The following is a 19496-nucleotide window of genomic DNA, read 5'->3' as shown; positions in this document are numbered from 1 at the left end:
AACAGGGTATCTTCCTGACTCCTTGCAACTTCTAATCCAGATATATATATATATATATATATATATATATCTATTATTGGTATTCCTATTACCCATGCCTACTGGGGTACAATCTCCAGCCTCTTTTACCTGCATATCTACTTGGGCAGGTAATGACCCCAAAGTACCCTCTCAATGCTCCACAACGATTAACATATCACCAGAGCACGGCTACTCCAAGGTTATACGCAACAAACAACATTCAAAAGTTGCCTAGGTGTTTCTCAAATCCATATTTCAAATTATAAACTAGTCAAGCAAAAAGGTCTATGGTATCGATATGTAACGTTGAATAAATATAGAAGCATCGCACTCACTCCACATAGTTTGCAGGGAAAGAACCCTGTACACCATCCAACTCACCCTCCCACCAGTCATCTGTACTATTAGTTTTAGAAATGATTTTAATACGGTCACCCTCTCGGAACGACAAATCCCCCGCACTCTGGCCCCCAAAGCTATAGACAGCAGTCACAAACTTAGTGACAGGACGCGGCGGGGGTGGTGGGGGTCTCTTCTTTGTAGCCACAGCAGACAATGTATCAGCTGGTCCAGCTTGACGGCCGCGCTGGAAGACATCAGAGGTAGGACCCGCTGGCGAGAATGAGAGGCCAGTAGGCTTTGCTCGTGGACTCGGAGCTCTGGGAATTGGGGGTTCTGGAGTCCAGGAGCCGTTTCCACTAGGGAGGGAATAAGTGCTTGCTGAGCTGGCGACCGAGGCAGAGACTGAGCCGCGTGGAGTTTGGTTTGTGATTGATGAGCTGGGTGAGAGGGAGCGTATGGAATGTGTGAATGAGGGTTTTGGGGCTAGAAGCGGTGGTGGCGCGGGTTGCTTTTTGTTGATGGATAGGTTGGAGCTTGAGAAGTGGCCGCGGAGAGTGGGTCGTTTGGTCTGGTTCTGGTTTTGTGCCTCTTGGACTTGTGCTTCTCGGATAGCTTTGCCGTGTGTTAGGATGCCGAAGCTTTCGAATTCGTCCTGTACGGGTCTCTGGGCCATGTCCCAGTCTTGCACTACTTGGCCCATTGGTGGGGGTGGAGATGGGAATCCCTCGTCTTGGCTAAAGTTGTGCAGGACCGTGTAGTAGGTTCCTAGCATGCGGTTCTGGATCTCGATCTGTGCTCTGAGAATTATCGGCGAGAGGGAGAAGAGAAGTGCAACGAGAGTTGGGAGACGTTGGCGGAGGTCATCGTCTGCGGCACCGTACAACTCTTTTGAATTAGCCAGATCAATCTGTGATTTGGCGAGCTTTATATTTTCGCTATCGGTACGTCTCTGTTTGTGGATGAGGCCATCTACACGGGCTTGGTCGCGTTCAAAGTCAGACTATATGGGGTCAGTTCAGATGCTATCATTGCATTGGCGAACGTCCTCTTACCTTTTTATCATTCCGTTTCTTGATTGTCTTTTTCACAGGTATAATCAGGTCCTTTGCCGACGCCGCTGGCTGCGTCATACGCTGGTCCACCTCACTCAGCTCCCTGATCAAATCCTCACGCAGCTCATCGTAGTCTCGACGGAGTCTGTTGGTTCGAGACAATATCGCACGGTCTGTGGCTACTGGTACATGTGGCGTGGGCATTTCGGCAGAGCCAATGATAGGCGCATACATTCCGTCGAACTCGTCGACCATGCGGCTCTGGAAGGTGACAACAGATACCCAAGCATCGCGCCAGGCTGCAGTGTGATCGATGATCTAGCCAAGTAGAGATAGGGTTAGTTTAATAACCAGCAGTCGCGCGAACAGGGCCACATACCCGGGTCAACAGCATATCAGCATCTTCAAAGTCCTTCATGAGGACAGCGACCTGACTATCATCGGCAGTGCTTTTGGTCGTCATACGGCCAAACCGTCTTTGCATGCTCTGCATGGTGGGTTGATATAAAAGGGGAAACAGAAGTGGAAATAAGTTCGAGAAGTCGAGATGAATTAGTACAACTCGCGATGTGAGGAACAACTGCGTAAGTGTAAGAAACAAAGCGCAAGGACGGGGGTATTCAGAAATCAGAGCGAAAAGAAACGGAAGAATGCTAAGTTCAGGTTTAAGAATTTCCCCAACTTGACGTTTCAGTTGAATTGCTGTGATACAAGGGGCCAAGACTCCAAGCCCCTCACCAATTTTATGGTCTTGGAGTCTGCGCCACCTTGAGACAAAATGCCATAGCTTCGTGGGGGCTACTTAGGGGCACTATTGACGCCCCGCCTAAGGTACCTTAGACATTGGACCAATAAGTACCAGTTACTTGTTTTACCGGCTGACTTTAGCGGATTGCAAGTACTGTGTGGGTCTCAGCAGATTTGTTGAAGTTATTTAGCCTGGACCCTTGGCAGTGTAAATCACAGTAGAAGTGGAAACCCTTGGCAAATCACGGTAGAGGTGGAAATATAAATATTAATAAAAATAAAAATAAAAATAAACAGAATATGAGAGAGTATTTGATCTGAAGTTAAATACTGCCTGGCTTACAAAAGCAATTGTACGGAATTGCATGATGTTAGCAAGAATTAGATTCTTGACTAGTTATTGCTAGCCTGAGTTGCTGAATTACCTCGGAGACTAAGATTTCCAATCCGCTGAACAAGGTTACTTCCAACTGCATCCACTGCACCCTTCGGAGCCATTAGTGTTGGACCTTGGGCAGCTGCTTCTTGAACCCGGAAGAGCACAATAGCTGTATTATTCCACACTCCCACTGTGCCTGGGGTAGCTCCAGATCCAACTACCATTTCACTCGAGAAAATGAATCCCCACAGTAGTGACTCATACCAGCCCATCGAAAGCGCTGACCACTCAAATGGTTGGGCACGAACAGGGGTCGGTTCGGAGATGATGCTCTTGACTTGTGGTTCTTCACCGAAGGATGGTAGGTTATGAATGAGAGTACGAGCCTCATGGCTGGAAACAGCCTGAAGAGCTGTGTCCGGGATGTGGGGTGCAATTGCGGAAATTATCGTAAGAACTGTGTGCAGAGGAAGCTCCGGAAGCCAAGACTCAAGCCAGTTCACAGTGGGCGTAAATCCAGAAGGCGAGGTCAAGAACAGAGCGGACATGCTGGTCTGGCTGGTCATGCTGTTTTGTCGTGAAAAGGATGGTTGTCCAGCAGGCTTCTTACCACGCGCCTTTTCTGACATTCCTCGCACATGTGGCTCATCGCTAGAGGCTACGGATGCTCTGCGTGAGTTCTGAGCCGAGGGAGATGACTGGGACGGAGTCTGCTGTTCTTCGTCATCTGAATCATCATCGCCAATTGTAAAGGCACTGTTCTCCTCAGGGATACGAGTCAAGGGTGGCCGAGTCATATCTTCTTCTGAATGGGAGAGAGACGGGCTGGAGATTTCACTGGTAGTCTCTCCTCCAGCCTTTTGTTTCTCTTTCTTTCGTTCTATCTCTTGCTGCCCACTTTCAAGGGTAAATGCCCGCACGGCCTCAAACTTCTGTCTATACTTCAAGACTGAATAGACAAGGTATGGGTTTTCTATGATAGGGTTAGTGGGAGAGCTTGGTCGGTTGATTTGAAACTGGACTTACTGGCAAAATTGTGTTCAATCATCACATTTATAAAGTCTAGCAATGATGCGAGAAGAGTGTGGTTTGTCTCATTGGCCAGCAGGAAGCTAGGTGCTGACATGGAAGAGAAGAGCTGGATGATCTTGGAACAGGCTGATGGGGATATGTGCTGAATGTAGGGGCCAACGTTGTTGAGAACTATGAGAAGAGCCGGGTAGACGGTATCGAGCTTTCCCTTACTGGTTGTAATCAGAGTGTGAATGGACTATTAAAGTTAGTAAAGAGTTCACGAGACTGAAGGAGACGAATACATACCATGACGAGGTAATCAGCATAGGATCCACGAAACTTCAACAATCGGATAGATTGTGGTAGTGTTTCTTGTGCCTCAAATTTCATGTTAAGGCTCTTGCCAAAATTGGACTCTGTACTCATAGTCTGAAGAATGAAAATGCACATGCGCACAACACCCTGCTTGGATGCATCCATTCTGTACTCCATCGCATAGAAAATGCAAAGTATCAGAAAGTCATGTGAACGGTTGGAGTCAATGATAAAGGACCTAAAGCGCTTGTTGCACTGCAAGGCTTCCCAGTACAAGATCAAGATCTCAGGTGCCCACTTGACCGATCCTTGACTCCCAGGAAGATATGAATTGGTAGCTTGCATCTGTGCGATGGGTTTAGTTTTGGTTTGTCATCACGTAAAATTCGACCTACAGGTTGGTTGAGAATTCTCGTCATGCCATCCACGAGAAATTGGAAGTCCTCAGGCCTATGCAACCTTCCAAAGAAGTGCCGATAGTAATTCTTGGGTGGGGTCCCCCGGCCATCTTCTGGAATGGGGTACAGAAGGAGAACTAGGAGAAATTGTAGACAGTAGATCACTAAGATCTGTTTTGGGTCTTTCCAGACGACATGATCATATGGGACCCTCCACGAGGCGGGGTTATACTTCATAGCCTGTTTAAAGTCAGCATTGGTCAATTTGGATGAAATGGAGCTCGGAGTGACTTACTGTGTTCAGGAGAGAACATAGAAGTGTCAAGACAGATTGTTTTTCCTGGCAAGTGGTGATGTAGGTGATTGCCTTGACTCCTTGAACTGGAAGAACGTCTTTGAAGAAAGAGTGTTAGCTATTGAAACCTCAGTATTAAGAGGGTTTGTACTTACTGGAAGGCATGTACATGGCCTTTCCTGTCAATGTCAGCAATAACCGCAGGATCTCGCATCGATTGTTCTCCATAGTCTTGTTGGATCCCATGGCCGTATTGCAACCAACACCACTCTGCCAGATTGACCATGAGATTTTGCTCTTCGCAGTGGGAAGCAATGGAATGGTAAAGTCTGCAAAAAAAGCAGGCCGAGAAGCGTATCGATCAGCTCTTCTGCCAAAGGCTTTACATCCTCATATTCATCGGAAGACTGCTCTTGCTGGTCCTCCGGCCGTGCTTCGTCAAAGAGAACCTCCCCTGTTATTTGGGCTTGTCGAGTCTTCCTCTTGCGACGAGACCAGAAGAATTTATCCTCCCAGCCCTCCAGATGCTCGGCTTCGTAGACGAAAGGGAGGAGTCGAGTAAGAATACGAATGCAGTTGAGCGCATCACGATCGGGAGCTAGGTCGGGATCAGGGAACGAAGGATGATTTTTCAAGACGATAAGCCGAGAGGAGACCGAAAGTAGTAGCGTTTCGAAGTTCGATAAGGCATTGTCGCGCGTTCGTCGAATATCAGCCGGGGTGAACAAGCTGAAGACATCCTCGGTGGATTCAGGCAGTTCCCAAAACTACTCATCCGGTCAGTCCACTCAGGCTTTTAGTAAAAGATAGAATATCATACTCTTGTCCAGTAGGGGTCGTCTGCGGGGATCTCCTGCACCTCAGAGAGACGGAAGATACCCTGCTTAAATACAAGCTTTGACTCCGATGCCCCCATCGCTGTGAAGACCAGTCACTTACAACGGTGTCTTCATGTAGCAGACGAGGAATCGGTTCCAAGATTTTAAAGGGGTGCGCGTTGCGGTGTTGATTGTGGTGTTGAATAGTTGTGCGGGGACAGTTGGGGTGTTGCGTACCTGGGCTTATGTATCTATTGGAGGACTTGTGGTTCCAGAATCACCCGAGCCGCCAAAAAAGCGCCATCAGATCTAATAAAGAACTATCTTACACCGGAGTAACTTGAAAGTTTTAGGTATTCTTTGTTGACTAAAAAATGATCCGCTAATGAAACTATGACCTAAAAAACTCCAAAAGTAATACAAGCCTAGTTAAGAATAAAGAAGAAAAAACCAATCAAAGGGGCCCGTTGCTAGCAGAGAGGCGTCTGCTTCTGCTTTTCTCGTATAGCCACCTGTTGCTGACACCTAAGCTTGCACGCGATTTACCAGCCAAAGGTGAAGGGGTACTGGGCCCAATGCTAGACATCCCAGACTCCCCGAACGAGTTGCTTCGACCAAGAGATGATGAGATTGACGAGCCAAAGCTTGGTCTTCGGACAGACTCTCTGCCTGCAACTGCCGTATGGAACAAGGGGCTTGTGATAGGTGAGAAATTGTTTGGTCGGTCCGAAAGAGTAGGAGTCGTAGATAAGGGAGAACCCTGTCGATTTGCGCTAGCGGGACTAGCTTTGCGCGATGTAGACAAACGGTACCGTGGAGGCGTGACATACGTAGTTCCTGGTGTAGCTGGAGGGGTTGCTGTAGGATCCAAGCCAAGAAGTTGACGTTGTGTAGGAGTAAGAGGAATATCGCTGAGGTTGTCCTTCGGTCGGAAAAGAGGCGAGACAGCCAAAAGGATGTTTAGGATGAAAAAGAGTTGGATAAGCAGCAATGGAAGCTGGTTATAGACATGATTATTGTCGAAGATACGGCGAGTACTGAAACGACCGAGCTCGTTAGTAACCCAATTTTTAAGTGAAAATTGACGAAACTTACTAGGACTTGAAAGTATTTCCAAACGTCCAGCTCAGGACCAAGGCAGCACCGTTCCACAGTACTTTCTTGAGGTTTTTATCACCAAATGTAGCAGCATTCTGGCGTCGGACAATCTCATTTAATTGAGGGTGACGCCATTTCCCGGGGTGCCAGACCCCGATGGCTCAGCTGTAGGACGCGAAGCCTTGGGGGTGGATGGAAGAGATTGTGTAGCCATTTTGTGGTACAACGAGTAAAGTGCAGAGAGAAATGAAGAAGATAAGCGAAGACGGCGAATTGCTAACCCAGAACTGAAGTCTCAGTGAGTAAATAATACACCCGATATTGTAGCCAGAGAACTCTCACCTTTGTCGAAATTGATGTCAAAATTGATGAATACTTACTTACCTCAATTGACTAAAGGGTTAGTTGAAAAGTCGGCGCATTGACATTGTTTGCAAAGGGGTGGGGTCGATCAAAACATGGCGCAGGAGATGTTTTGATGGTTGCTCGTGGGATACGAGAAGCAAGAGACGCCAGACGCGAGTTTAAACGCCGGTTTAAAAGTTGACCCGGCCCGCTTTTTAGCCTATCCGAGGTTTATCCCCTCCACGTCATAATTTCGGTCATCATTATCTCTATATTGGTTCACTTCTGGTTCATCTAGAGATTTACAGTTCATCATGGATCAATTAGATGCTGTGGTAGCTGATGTTCTGGCTGACTGGAACATCTATACCACCATCTTCGCTGGCGCTCTTGCTGCCTTCGCTATCTACGCGGTTGTTTCATCGAAAGAACCAGATATTCACCCATACCTTTTAGCTCGACAATCTACATCTTCCCCCGTTCGACAGGCTGGTGAGTCGGCAACCTACCGCAGCTTGGAAACCCCTTATGGATACCCTCTAAGAAGTGGTTTGAACATCCGAGACCCCGGGGCCCCTAAGTGGACAGCCGGTCGACGAGGTGATCTGCGCGATATCTGGCGAGCTGCTGTACGTGGTGCCTTGAATGAAGATGGAACTGCCGCAAAGAAGCAGAGCAAAATCTACACTGTGCTGGGCAAGAATTCTATTGAACACTCTTTGGATCAAGTGACACAGGAAATCAACGTGGTTGGCCGCCATCTTCAAAGCTCTGGCGTCAAGAACGTTGCGATCTGCTTGACCGATTCCGTTGAACTTCTTGCTGCTATTTTTGGTATATATTTGATTTCTTAAACGAGACGCCCAAAATGCTAATATCTGATGATAGCTGGTGCCTTCTATCAATTCAAGGTTACACTGATTCCCCACAACCTCCCCGCAAATGTTCTATCTGCCCATCTGCAAAACATTCAGGCCGATAGTCTCATTGCTGAAGCCGGGTCCCTCGATTTGTCTCTGATCATCAAGGATAACGAGCAACTGTCTCAGATTGTGTGGGTTGCGAAGGAAGGGAATCGGCACATGGATTGGCATGGAGCCCCCGCGGACAAGAAAGATAGCCTGAGGGTGAATGTTTGGCATGAACTTGTGGAAGAGGGTAAAGACCTGGCTGGCTTTGACATCCTAGATTACGACCCTAAAACACCTAGCCCCGCAGTTAGCACTGTTTGGCCCTCGTCTTCCGAGTCTGGCGAGTTTATCGATTTCGAATCGGCGGTAAGACTGCTTCTTTTATTTTTATTTTTTATTTTTATAAGTCACCCTAATTCTAACAAACTTCCTAGAATATTGTGGCCGCAATTGGTGCTTTGACGTCAGCTGTTCCTCGAAGCCAACGTTTTACTTCGTCCGATGTCGTCCTCTCAATCGATTCCCTCTCACGGTCATACCCGCTTTGCCAGGTCTTGGGTGCTCTGTTCTCCGGTGCCTCCATCGCATTGAATTCGGTTGCAGGAGAGAATGTAGACTTTGCATTGGCTACCATGGGTTTGTCTCCGACTGTGGTTATTGCATCTTCCCGGGCCATATCAAATTACCATGACCGAGTCATGAAGCCTCAAACTGGTTTGCTCTCGTCCATCGGCCGTTGGGTTCAGTCACGGACTCTGGATGCCGGTAACATGCCATCTAAGAGCTTCTTTTGTCAACTTGCTGGCGTCGGCCCGACTGCAGAACTTTGTTTGGAAAAGTTGCGTCTGCTGTGCGTCTCGCACCGCGTGGATGCTGATATCTCTACCCGCCTTACATCGGAACAACTGACTGATCTTCGCATATTTACTGGTGCTCGCATTGTCTATGCTTTGACTGGTCCTGCCGTTGCTGGCGCTATTACCCAAACGAATGTCTTTGACTACCGTTGTCTTAGTGGACCTAGCCACTTCGGACCTCCTCTCAGCAGCATCGAAGTCACGTTAACTGAAGTGCCTGAAAGTGTACTGTCTGGTGGCGCCCAGGAGGGACAGGTAGGATTCTCGCGCTTCTCACATTGTTCTAACAATCGCTTACTTTTCTCCCAGCTTACGGTATCTGGTCCTGCTGTTGTGGGTGGAAAGACAACAATTGCATCCAGAGCTCACATTAGCAAAGATTACACCCTGAAGTTGAGCTCCTAAGCAGTTTTGTAGGAAAATACTTGATTGGCTTGTCCTTGAGCGTTTGTATCCAAATTTCGGGTTTTCGCATATCAGAACTGATAAAATGTAGGTTATAGTTTATACCTATAGGCGCAGTATCTGTTCCTGCTCACAGGCAACATTTGAGCCCAATGCATTGTACCAGACTTTGAGCTATGTATTAAAAATGACAAATTCTGTCTAGTATATAAAGCAAATTTGCACGTACGGAAGTGATATTCATGTTGTAAAATATAAGCTCAGCTCCAAATATGCTGGAATAATAGTAATATACAAATGCCAAAAGGCGCCCTTAAAACCAATCTGAAGGTCCCGTTAATGCCTTCATATCATTTTAAAAATCAATCAAGACTCTGTGGGCTGAGGGGCCACCTTGGCCCTTTTCTTTGATTTCAATTGAGAAGCAATTGCTTTCAACTCCTTAACATGAGCCTCAGCCTTAGAGCTCAATTGCGTGGGCAGTCCGCTGATAGCCGAAAGACTAAGGCTCAATGCAGTTCGGGCTGCGCTCGTTTCATGCAGCCATTGGTCTCGTTCAGTCTCTGTGCTGAAAGTAGGTGAGAGGTTGACTAGAGGCAAGGCTGCAAGATATTTCTGCAGATAGCCCAAGGTCTCTGCTGACTGTCTTTTAAGGCCAGCCTTGTTATCAGCCTTTAGCTGGGATGTACGAGAGGCACTGAGATGCAACAAAGTACTGATCACAAATGGTTGGTTCCTCGGGTTCTCGGCTGGCTTGGGCTGTTCGTTCGGGGGGTAACAATCCATGATATCGACCGCCATCTTCGCCAACTTCTCGGCAGCAAGGATATCTTTATGCTTGGAGTTTTCTGAAAATGCCAGTGCGTTGATTTTTTCGAAGAGAACTCGCACGGTGGGAAGATCGTGCATGGGGAAGCCAGAGTGCTGGCGCTGCTTGGCACATTCGAGGATGGCGGAGAGTTTTCCGGCCTCGGCAGCCTTGCGGATAATGTACTGCCATCGGCTGGGCTGTACTTTGATACCGGACTTGCGGAGAGCGATCAGGAAAGGGATAAGGTTTGAGTAGTCGTTGGCCTTTTCCATTAACTCCAAGACTTCTGGGAATTCCGATTTTGATGGCATTTGGTTGAACGCCATAGGTTTGAGTGTGAATTGCTCATTTTCGCTGATGCTCACAGTGATAGGCTCAACTGTAAGTCGCTCATGATGTGACTCCTTGAAGAGACTCTGTCTCTGTCGCTGCGGAAGAGCGTAGATCAGGAAGCGTGATTGTCGCCAATGGTCAAGGGCATCGTTCAATTGGGTAGATTCGGTTTGGGAAAAGCGAGGGGCAACTTTAGCATGTCGTTTATTAGCAGGAAATTCCTGGTCATTGGGAATCTATGGAGCCATGATGTACCTAGAGTCGATTGATTGCGGGCCTGAGAAAAGGTGACCATCGGGTGGCGCGTGGTGCTAGACCAGCGGAAAAGTCTGCCCATGGCGGATTGAGCCATGACAAATGAAAACTAAAGTTCTCCGCGAGTCACCGACGGTGTAATTGTGGAGGAAAGTGGTTCTTGAAGCAAAAGCCAAATCTGTGAGGACTGCGCGTAGGCGGAGAAGAGAATCGTCGGAAATTTTGCCGGTCCGGCCCAGCCAAAACTCCTCGACGCCGACTACCATCTCACACCTCCAACCCGATTCAACCATGGCTGCACTACCAAAAATGCGGCAGCTGGGCTGCTTGCGTTCAATAATCAGAACTCAGGATGCAATCCCTTCACACATGAGCCGCCGGTTCATCTCAACCGCATACACGCAAAAACCCGAGCGTATCCCTCTTCCCCCGAATCTTCCCAAGCAATTCTTGTCACAATTACCTAGTCGCATGCAGCCTGAAGCCGGTACTTCCTTCCGTTCCAATCCAAATAATCTCATATGAATAATACTGATAATGGCGATAGCACCCAAACCGATCAAGATCTACCCTGCTCCAGCCTCCACCCGTAAAGTATGCAAAAACCCAGTCGCCAAGGTTACCGAGATGCAATTGGCAAGTCTTGATCCCAAGGGTGAGCGAAAGGCGCTATTTGATTACCGCCGGAACCCGCGTAGTGTCAAGCCGGGTGATATTGTTCGGTTCACGTTCAAGAATGGAGATCCCTTCAACGGTGTTGTTCTGAGTATTAAGCTGCGCGGCATTGACACGTCAGTCTTGCTACGAAATGAGCTTACTCGTGTGGCTGTGGAGATGTCTATTAAGGTGTTCAACCCGAACGTCCAGGCTGTGGAGATTGTCCAGCGAGCAGAGCGCAAGCCTCGCCGCGCGAGACTTTACTATATGCGGTTCGTTCACTTGCCCAGTCTTACTTATTTCCAGTGCTATTTACTTACGACTATCATAATATTAGGGACCGCAAGCACGATCGCCGCAGCGTGGAGAACGTGGTGGCTGCTTATGTTCGCCAAAAGAGAGCATTCCTCGGCGGCAACAGACAGCGACGTTAGTGGATGGAACCATATTGGTTCATATAGCACTTTAAGCATGTATTACTACCAGTCAATATTCGATTTGTTTTCAAGATATTTATTCACAAGAGATACGCAGTTGGTAACTTGTGACCTTGATATCTTTTGTAAAGCTACCCATGGATGCACATGCATATGCCATTGAGTGAAGGGGCGACACCAGACAGTAGCAGTTGAAGCGACCCGTGACAGCATGAGCAAGCTCTTGCCAACGTTGACCGTTGGAAAGTATTCCAATCGCTTCTTTCACCACACGACGATCGTTGTTGCCATTTAAGAAGCCGATTCAGTTAATATGAGGCCTTTTCTTATCACCGATGTTACCCATTGCATCCAGACAGTCTCATCTAGAGCCTCGTCATCAATCTTCAAAGATGACCATATTGAGCTACCTGATTCAGTCGGGCTCTCCAATATACTATAGAACCAAAGCGTAGAGTCGCGAGGAGCACATTGTGTGGATCAGAGGCCTCTAGCCATCTTTGATTCCCAACTCGACGAATACTTGTGCTACATGTGCCAATGCTCTTCAGGACATCTAAGTATCGGTAGTCCTTTCTTCCGTTCCTCAATGCTGTTTTCTGGATTCCCTTGGATGCCGTCCAGAAGAGACACACAAGAAAAGAGACATACAACAGAGTAGAGGGAATATGATCTAGAATTCTAGATATGGAGTAAATTGTTTCATAGCAGAGATAATTCCGAATGAGAAAGAAGTTTCATCAGGTGCCACCTTTTCAATGAACACCAATGATCATGGATTACAACTATCCCATCACTGCCTCATTTCGAATCCTTGCCCACTCACACTCCGACGCTAAAGCGAGAAAATAATATTCTTTTAATTGATCCTTCGTTTTAATGTACAGCACATACGGCCACAGGGTGTGGAGAACAGGGCTTCTCGTCCGCTCAGCCGTACTTAAGCTCCCTATAGAACGCGGCCAATGGTCCAAAGCCCTTAGCACCCAGCACACCCTAAAGCAGCCATAGAAATCTTCTGAGGGTGAGGGTAAAATGTTTGGGTGAGCACCGGGTGAGCTTAGAACCCCGGGCCCTTGCCCTAGAATCTTGACTCTAGTCTTAAAGGTAAATAAACCCTAAGTAGGCCCTCCTCCACCTGAGGAAAATCTACAACATGCCGCCTAAATTACAACAACAATCCGCCAGGCCTTTCATAGTAACCGAAAGGACCGGCCGTCTCTCCTATAGGCCTCTCTAACGGCTAGATAAGGACGACTGGGAGTCGATCACTCCGGAGGTCGGGATCAAGGCGCAGCTATCCGGCCCTGGGGACCCTCGGATTCAAGTCATTACAAAGGAAAATTTATGATAGATCAAAGTGAATATTTTGAAGCAGCTAACGGCCGCCCTTTCGAACGAACCCATAGTAAATAGTGTTCTAGGAATTATATATATATCATTCTGTTCAAGGTTATAAAAGCTTAGCATGAAGCCAGCCCTGCTTATAGTATTACCGGATATCTTTATTTGTAAGGTCTCGCTAGACGCTTCCTTTAACCAAGACTTGTCGAAGAATCTCTGCTGATTGCGGTGTCATTTTCTCCTCGGGCGGGGCCTTATCGCTAATTGCTCTAAGTAGTCGAAGACGGATTGTGGCCTATCTATCTCTGTACGGATATCTGCGGAGAAATTTGCTTTCTCTCATGCTTTAAAAACTGAGCCAAAGACCAAGGCCAGATGACAGCCATTAAATATGATATAGATAGCTGAAAAAGAAATAAGCATACCTTCTTTAAATAGGACAATAGGCTATCTATAGTGCTAGGATAACCATTAGTAACGTCAAACAAATAGTTATATATTATATGATCAAGCGGCAAAGAAAGGCGCCTATTATACACCAAAGAGATAATATCGTCAAATTCATTGTGGGTATAGAAAAGCCCGATGTTCGGGGAAAACTTCATGATCGACGGAGTCAGCGAGACTCGTTGCTATACACTGATAATGACGTGTGGACTACTAGGTAAAGCTGACAAGGGGCCTCCTATTGAATTGATCAGTCCCAGCCATAACCTGTTATCGTCATATGACATCTAGGCCTCGTTAATGATGATAATAAGGTCTAAGTACCAGAGATCAAAGTGTGTGACGATGTCGTGCCTTCTCTGCCGAGCAGCTTCAACAATCATGGTGGCAAAATGATTGGTATTTGATGATTGCTTCTGGGCCAGGACACAAAGAACACCACGGGGACATTTTGCGCACAAAAGATATGCTAAGGTCGTTTTTCCCGAGGCTAGCGTTCCATGGCAGCTGAGCAATCGATGCTCCTGCAAGATTCCGCTCAACTCAGAAACATTATTTTCTCGTGGGCAAAAAGAGAGATCTAGAGAGATCTAGTTAGGCTCGAGAAACGAATCGGCAAAAGAATATACCCATGACCTAGCCACAGCCAGTGTCGTGAATTTTTGCTCGCTTTGGCTACTGTGGAGGAACCAAACTCAACAGAAAATTCATAGTGCAGGAGTTCTAGCGTTTAAGCGTTAAAATTTGGTAAACCTAGAGCTGAAGGCAGGTGCGTAAGATAGAAGCCGCAACAATAGAAGGTTATGTACGCAGTGGGGCTAAGTCATGGCGGGCCGGGCCGGGAAGACTAGTCTAAATGCGGAAACCAAAGCCAGCGGTAATAAGCTGCATCCACAATCGTGAAAAAGCTTACAATTCCGCGTTTTCTACTAAAAGGAGTTTCATTTAGGATGTGGCTTAAACGTGGCCAGTAACTTTAGGTATCAACTTATATGGTTTAATCTAATATAATATTCTCCCTGTTACTAATCAGTCAATAACTAAAGCGTTTGATGTTACCTTAGATGGTAAAAGATAAACGTAGGAAAGTTGCTGGCGGTGGTCTAGGGCACCATTTGCTATATTAGATAGATCTCACTTCAAAGTTCTCTTTCTATCTCTAGCTATCACTAGAGAATAGAGATTCAACATTCTGTCCAGTCTATTAAAATTTATATCTATATGTGACTTTATTTCAACCTCAACCCCACTTGATACTCATGAAGTGTTCTCTGATTTAGTTTCTACATGAAAGATCAATCAAGGCTGTGCTTGGTTAGTCTTCAGCTCGCTACAATCATTGAAGATAGCTTAAATTCAATATTGCAAGCTAAATTAGTCTTGATTATTCCATATAAGACGTATACTCGGATTTCACAGTGTCCCCTCAGAAAGTGCATCAATATACATTAGGGAGGTTAAGGGACGGAAAGGACAGCCTTTCAATCAATCTGCACCGCTCTTCTATCATGCTTGTGCTTAGAAGCTTCCCCAACCTTCCTTGTATGCTTCGTCTTTTGTTGTTTGCCAAACCTCCAGTAGGCTAGTCAACATGTATGTAGTGACTGTCACTCTAGAAATTGATTCTATTTGTTATAAAGTTGAGGTTTTGGAGTGTGAGCCGTCGAGTGGCACCGGAAAGATTAAAATCCTGGAGGAGCAGGTAGAAAAGGCACGAACCAAAACTGAGGAGCTGTATCGCAGTATCAAAATTTCGAAGATGAGTGAAATTCGGAGGATACCGAGCAGAGTGAAAAGGATTTACAGCAATTTTCTGGTTCAAACATAGTACCTACCCAAGCACCGATACTACTGATGGTGACTATCTAGGATATAATGGGATGCCGTTCGCTGGTTAGGTCACGAAGCTGAGATGGTAGGTGCTTCTTGAAAGAAGTAGTAACGCAATTCAATAGTCCTCTTTTGAGCCGCAAGTTTTCCGCGCCTTTCTCATAAAGTAGTTTCACGATTTCGTAGTCCCACCTGTATGCAGCGGCCGGGAGAGCAGCTCCAAATGTGCTTCTCTGAGCATTGCCATTGGTGCGTTTCTCAAAAAAAAAAAAAAAACGCTCTGGCTGCAATTTCCCGATACTTTTGCTTTCTGGAAGCCCTGGAGGTAGATCATTGAGTGGTCAGCTGATAGATTTCACGAAGAGCAACCAGCCAGATTGACACGCCCAGCCAGCGTAACTCCAGAAACATCTGAACTCTTACACTAGGAAGCCATCTTATGCACAGCTGTGGAACATAGTATAAAGTCGGCCACAAAACTGCAACAATGTTTTCAATGCTTTGGTAATACTATACTGTCAGCCTAAACTTGAGCGACGGAGTGAAGCGGATACAAATCAACTGCAAGGCACTTTTTGAGAAGAACATTTAAATGATCGGTGCTGCAATATATATGTGAGATGCACCTGGAGATACACGGATAAGACGTCTACCGTCTTTGTACACAACGGTGCCATGTATTGGCCAGTAGAATGCCGGCGGAAATAGTCCTTTCCTATTATCTTGAATCAGGCCTATTCTCCTCGTTCACATCTTTCAGCGGAGAATGAATAAATAGGCGCCTAGAAAAGCCCAAATGATGATCGCGGGCTCCTTCATCCAAGGAAATCGAAGACCCTGGCTCGTAGATTTCCCTACTACCGTCTTTGTAATCACGGACGACATATTTGCCTGCTCGTTCAGTCGCAAGATCTATTTCAATTGACCGGGATGTTATTTCATTGTTTGATGGCTTCCTCGATCTAGAGGAATGAATCCCATGGCGAGAGTGCAGAACTTCTGGTTGAGTGGCAGTCTCATGGTGTGAAAGCTCTGTAAGTGGCGTATCTAAGGCGATTCTTTCTAAGGGCGAAGTTGCAATATGTGAAGAGTCAACTGATTCTCTGATCAATGTCTGTGCCTCCGCGACAGGCTTTTTTTTAATCTCGTGAATGATGGTAACCATTGACTCCGCGTTAATCACCCAGTTTGCAATATGTTGACTGTCTGAAATTTGGTCCATTTTATTTGTGAATCTTCGTAAGGATTTATTTTGGCGCCGAACCATTTTCTCTAATTTCTTTCTACAACTCAAAGGCAAGAATTAGCTATATAGATGGAATCTGGTTAATGGGATTACTCACATTCGCAAAAGAAGAGATTGGGACTCCTTTCTCGCAGTTGGTGATTTTAATATCTTCACGAGGGAGTCTAGGGTCAAAAGACTGGAGAGTAGTGTAAGGCTGGATTTCACACTGCCCAAGATAACGAGTGCGACTTGCGTCTCGTCTTTTGTGAAATGCCACCAGACCTTTGCGATGCACTGATTCAATCGACTGTCATTGTCCCCATCAAGGAGCGGCTTCAGCCTTTTCATTATGTGATCAATTTGCTCTCGAGCTGAAATCGTTTGAGACTGTAATAGTTTATCCAGCTTCTTCTCGTAAGCCAGCTGCATAACTCGGCTTTCTAACAGACTACTAGTATCGCTGAATATATCGGCAAGCATTTGACAAGTAAGAACCTCATCTATTAGCAGTTGCACCTCCTTCTTGGCGCACTTGAAATTTCTGTATAGCTTACGAAGGCCTTGAATACATGCCTCCAGCTGGTTATAAATAGCAATCGCGGAGGCTGTTATACTTACGGGATCCATTGATTGTATGCTTCGTCCATGTTTGATCGAACGATATATGGGTATTTATGCCGTAAGTTAATGACAAATATGCGTGGAATGAGGCTCTATACGCCAGCTAGGCTTTTGCAATCCGCCAAAATAACCAGTCAACTTGAACCACGATAGCTCTGCGATCCTAGGACCTTTTCGTGGTTTGCGGTACATGGGATCTGTGCGCGCTAATGCAAGCGCGGTCACCCAACATGGAGGGGGATTTGTGTGCGATAAGTTGCCCTGTTGGAAGGACAGCCAATCTTGATCTTCATCCCTGTTGCGACCTAGAATTGTTTCACGGGTCTTGTAATTTCCACCTAGAAAGACTGATTTCTCAATGCGAATCGTACAGATTTAGCCATGATAGTCCGACTTGTATTGACGCTTCAGGAAATAATGTGCATGGGCTAAGAACTTTTTCGTTCATCAAACTCGGAAGAAATAAGCTTAGGCTCACTATTTTGCTGTCTACTTCTCGGGGTGTTCAGGCCTATCAGTCATAGCCACGATGAGCTGGCCCGAGTATAGCCCCGCAATACGCAGTACACAGTACCTCTTCTCGAGGCCTCCACTTGTTCCCTTTCCCTCTTTCTCTAGATTATCACTTTCCATTCCGAAACACGGATCAGCAGTCTTTTCTAGTTTGCGGGCATAATAACAAAAAGAGAAAATTCCTACTATCCCATCTTTCGAGGCTGTGCCAGAAGTAGGCAGATATCGCTCTTGGTCAACAGCTTTACTGGGTCTGTGCAGTGAAACATCGACGACTTTGTTCGCCTGCCTTAATCATATTGTTTATTCTGGGTAGGAACAAGGGTGGATGTTTATTCTGAGTACCTGCAGGGTTCTTTAGTGATATACTTAAGCACACATAATATACCCAAAATTCAATTTTCAAGCGAACTAACTAGTCAGACATACTGCTGGCTAGTTCAGAGGACAGGAATATTTTCTATGATTAGGTTGATGGGCTGATATAACTTTTGGATTCACTTTTTTTTAAGCAAAAATCAGGACGATAGAGAATTCTACTTTTCCTTTCGACAACACATCCTTTACTCTTCAATATCATCGATCGATCATTATAACTGATGTTATAGCTGCGCTTCCATCGTACCTTTTTGCTGGAGGAATAAGGGACGTTTGGTTGAAATCGCAGTAGTAATGCCTTTGCTCCAATCAAGTTGTAGAATTGGTATGCCCTGCTGATCAGCCGGCTTAAAATGCAACTAACTGCCACATACCTTGCTACACTCGCAACCGCTGTAGACCTGTTGAGGGGTAATTGATCGAAAGCTTCACCCATGAGGATGTATTTATACTAGATCATTGACATAGTGTATGCACGATGTGGCATGCCTCGTTTGGTTGAGCTTGTAATGGACATACTGTTTTCTCCTTTGTCGCTTCGCGATTAATAGCTTTGATCTTTTGCTTCACCCAAAATATGAGCGTAATTACCGTCATACACATTGCTATAAATCAGGAGGTTTCAGCCAAGTATCGCTCGTAGGATGAGATATTTTACAAAGCAAAAAAAAAAAAAAAATTACAGCACGATGAAGATAACCGCAGTCGATTTTGAAGTCGTCACTTTACCCATTCCGAGAGACCACACCACGTACACGACAGTTTTCACCCTTGGCTCTGTTTCATCATCTAAAGAGACTTCCTACACACCGAATACCGTGAGCTCAGACTCCGAGCAGCCGAAAACATCTACTCACCAAGATCATGCTGCTTTAATAGGTGCTATGGTCGGCATGGCAATTGGAATAGCAATCATTATTGGATGGTGTTTTTGTTGTAGAGCGCATTTTCGGGGAGAACGAGGAGAACGAGGAGACCGAGGAGAACTAGGAGAACGAGGAGAACGAGGAGAACGAGGAGAACGAGGAGAACGAGGAGAACTAGGAGAACGAGGAGAACGAGGAGAACGAGGAGACCGAGGAGAACTAGGAGAACGAGGAGAACTAGGAGAACGAGGAGAACGAGGAGAACGAGGTGAACGAGGTGAACGAGGTGAACGAGGTGAACGAGGAGAACGAGGAGAACGAGGAGAACGAGAACGAGGAGAACGAGGAGAACGAGGAGAACGAGGAGAACGAGGAGAACGAGGAGAACGAGGAGAACGAGGAGAACGAGGAGAACGAGGAGAACGAGGAGAACGAGGAGAACTAGGAGAACGAGGAGAACGAGGAGAACGAGGAGAACGAGGATTAGACGGGCGTGGTGGTGATCAGGGACCTGCAGGCCACGCTGGGCCACGGGGGCGAGCTGGCCGCAGAGGTAGGAACGGCCGCGTTGGAAGAGTAGGACAGAGAGGATCGCCTGGGTCTGTTGGTCCTGTTGGTCCTGTTGGTCCTGTTGGTCCTGTTGGTCCTGTTGGTCCTGTTGGTCCTGTTGGTCCTGTTGGTCCTGTTGGTCCTGTTGGTCCTGTTGGGCCACCTGGTCCTGCTAGGCATGTAAGGCGAGGCGATGGGGATCAACAAATAATCATGATTAGGAGATAGTG

The 19496-nt window shown here is 46.5% G+C and overlaps 8 protein-coding genes across 8 annotated transcripts; 3 read left to right on the top strand and 5 right to left on the bottom strand.

Moving 5' to 3' along the window:
• Positions 1-352: 352 nt before the first annotated feature.
• N7495_000997 (BAR and SH3 domain-containing protein) lies at positions 353-1908 on the bottom strand (the record flags this gene model as incomplete). The annotated part of the gene is made up of 3 exons (XM_057203667.1): positions 353-1363; positions 1416-1733; positions 1795-1908. 3 exons carry the CDS (start codon positions 1906-1908, stop codon positions 353-355), a joined length of 1443 nt encoding a protein of 480 aa, XP_057067740.1.
• A 647-nt stretch (positions 1909-2555) lies between these two features.
• Positions 2556-6693, bottom strand: N7495_000996 (Nuclear pore complex component; the record flags this gene model as incomplete). The annotated part of the gene is made up of 11 exons (XM_057203666.1): positions 2556-3514; positions 3568-3811; positions 3862-4215; positions 4266-4508; positions 4564-4661; positions 4719-4833; positions 4950-5330; positions 5384-5481; positions 5928-6418; positions 6477-6541; positions 6610-6693. 11 exons carry the CDS (start codon positions 6691-6693, stop codon positions 2556-2558), a joined length of 3132 nt encoding a protein of 1043 aa, XP_057067739.1.
• Positions 6694-7138: 445 nt separating this feature from the next.
• Positions 7139-8997, top strand: N7495_000995 (uncharacterized protein; the record flags this gene model as incomplete). The annotated part of the gene is made up of 4 exons (XM_057203665.1): positions 7139-7658; positions 7713-8101; positions 8170-8847; positions 8902-8997. The coding sequence occupies 4 exons, from the start codon at positions 7139-7141 to the stop codon at positions 8995-8997; spliced, it is 1683 nt and encodes a 560-aa protein (XP_057067738.1).
• A 366-nt stretch (positions 8998-9363) lies between these two features.
• N7495_000994 (uncharacterized protein) lies at positions 9364-10493 on the bottom strand (the record flags this gene model as incomplete). The annotated part of the gene is made up of 2 exons (XM_057203664.1): positions 9364-10331; positions 10397-10493. The coding sequence occupies 2 exons, from the start codon at positions 10491-10493 to the stop codon at positions 9364-9366; spliced, it is 1065 nt and encodes a 354-aa protein (XP_057067737.1).
• A 194-nt stretch (positions 10494-10687) lies between these two features.
• On the top strand, positions 10688-11487 carry N7495_000993 (mitochondrial 54S ribosomal protein bL19m; the record flags this gene model as incomplete). The annotated part of the gene is made up of 3 exons (XM_057203663.1): positions 10688-10883; positions 10944-11325; positions 11391-11487. The coding sequence occupies 3 exons, from the start codon at positions 10688-10690 to the stop codon at positions 11485-11487; spliced, it is 675 nt and encodes a 224-aa protein (XP_057067736.1).
• A 4963-nt stretch (positions 11488-16450) lies between these two features.
• N7495_000992 (uncharacterized protein) lies at positions 16451-16986 on the bottom strand (the record flags this gene model as incomplete). The annotated part of the gene is made up of 2 exons (XM_057203662.1): positions 16451-16880; positions 16958-16986. 2 exons carry the CDS (start codon positions 16984-16986, stop codon positions 16451-16453), a joined length of 459 nt encoding a protein of 152 aa, XP_057067735.1.
• Positions 16987-18540: 1554 nt separating this feature from the next.
• N7495_000991 (uncharacterized protein) lies at positions 18541-19162 on the top strand (the record flags this gene model as incomplete). Its single annotated transcript, XM_057203661.1, has 2 exons — positions 18541-18738; positions 18959-19162. The coding sequence occupies 2 exons, from the start codon at positions 18541-18543 to the stop codon at positions 19160-19162; spliced, it is 402 nt and encodes a 133-aa protein (XP_057067734.1).
• Positions 19163-19200: 38 nt separating this feature from the next.
• Positions 19201-19446, bottom strand: N7495_000990 (uncharacterized protein; the record flags this gene model as incomplete). The annotated part of the gene is made up of 1 exon (XM_057203660.1): positions 19201-19446. One exon carries the CDS (start codon positions 19444-19446, stop codon positions 19201-19203), a length of 246 nt encoding a protein of 81 aa, XP_057067733.1.
• Between the last annotated feature and the right edge of the window lie 50 nt (positions 19447-19496).

The sequence above is a fragment of the Penicillium taxi genome (genome assembly GCF_028828555.1).
Source record: "Penicillium taxi strain IBT 34144 chromosome Unknown utg000001l_segment0_segment0, whole genome shotgun sequence".
Lineage (NCBI taxonomy): Eukaryota > Fungi > Ascomycota > Eurotiomycetes > Eurotiales > Aspergillaceae > Penicillium > Penicillium taxi.
Note: the sequence above shows the minus strand (reverse complement) of the source record. Positions and strands in the feature narration are given on the sequence as shown.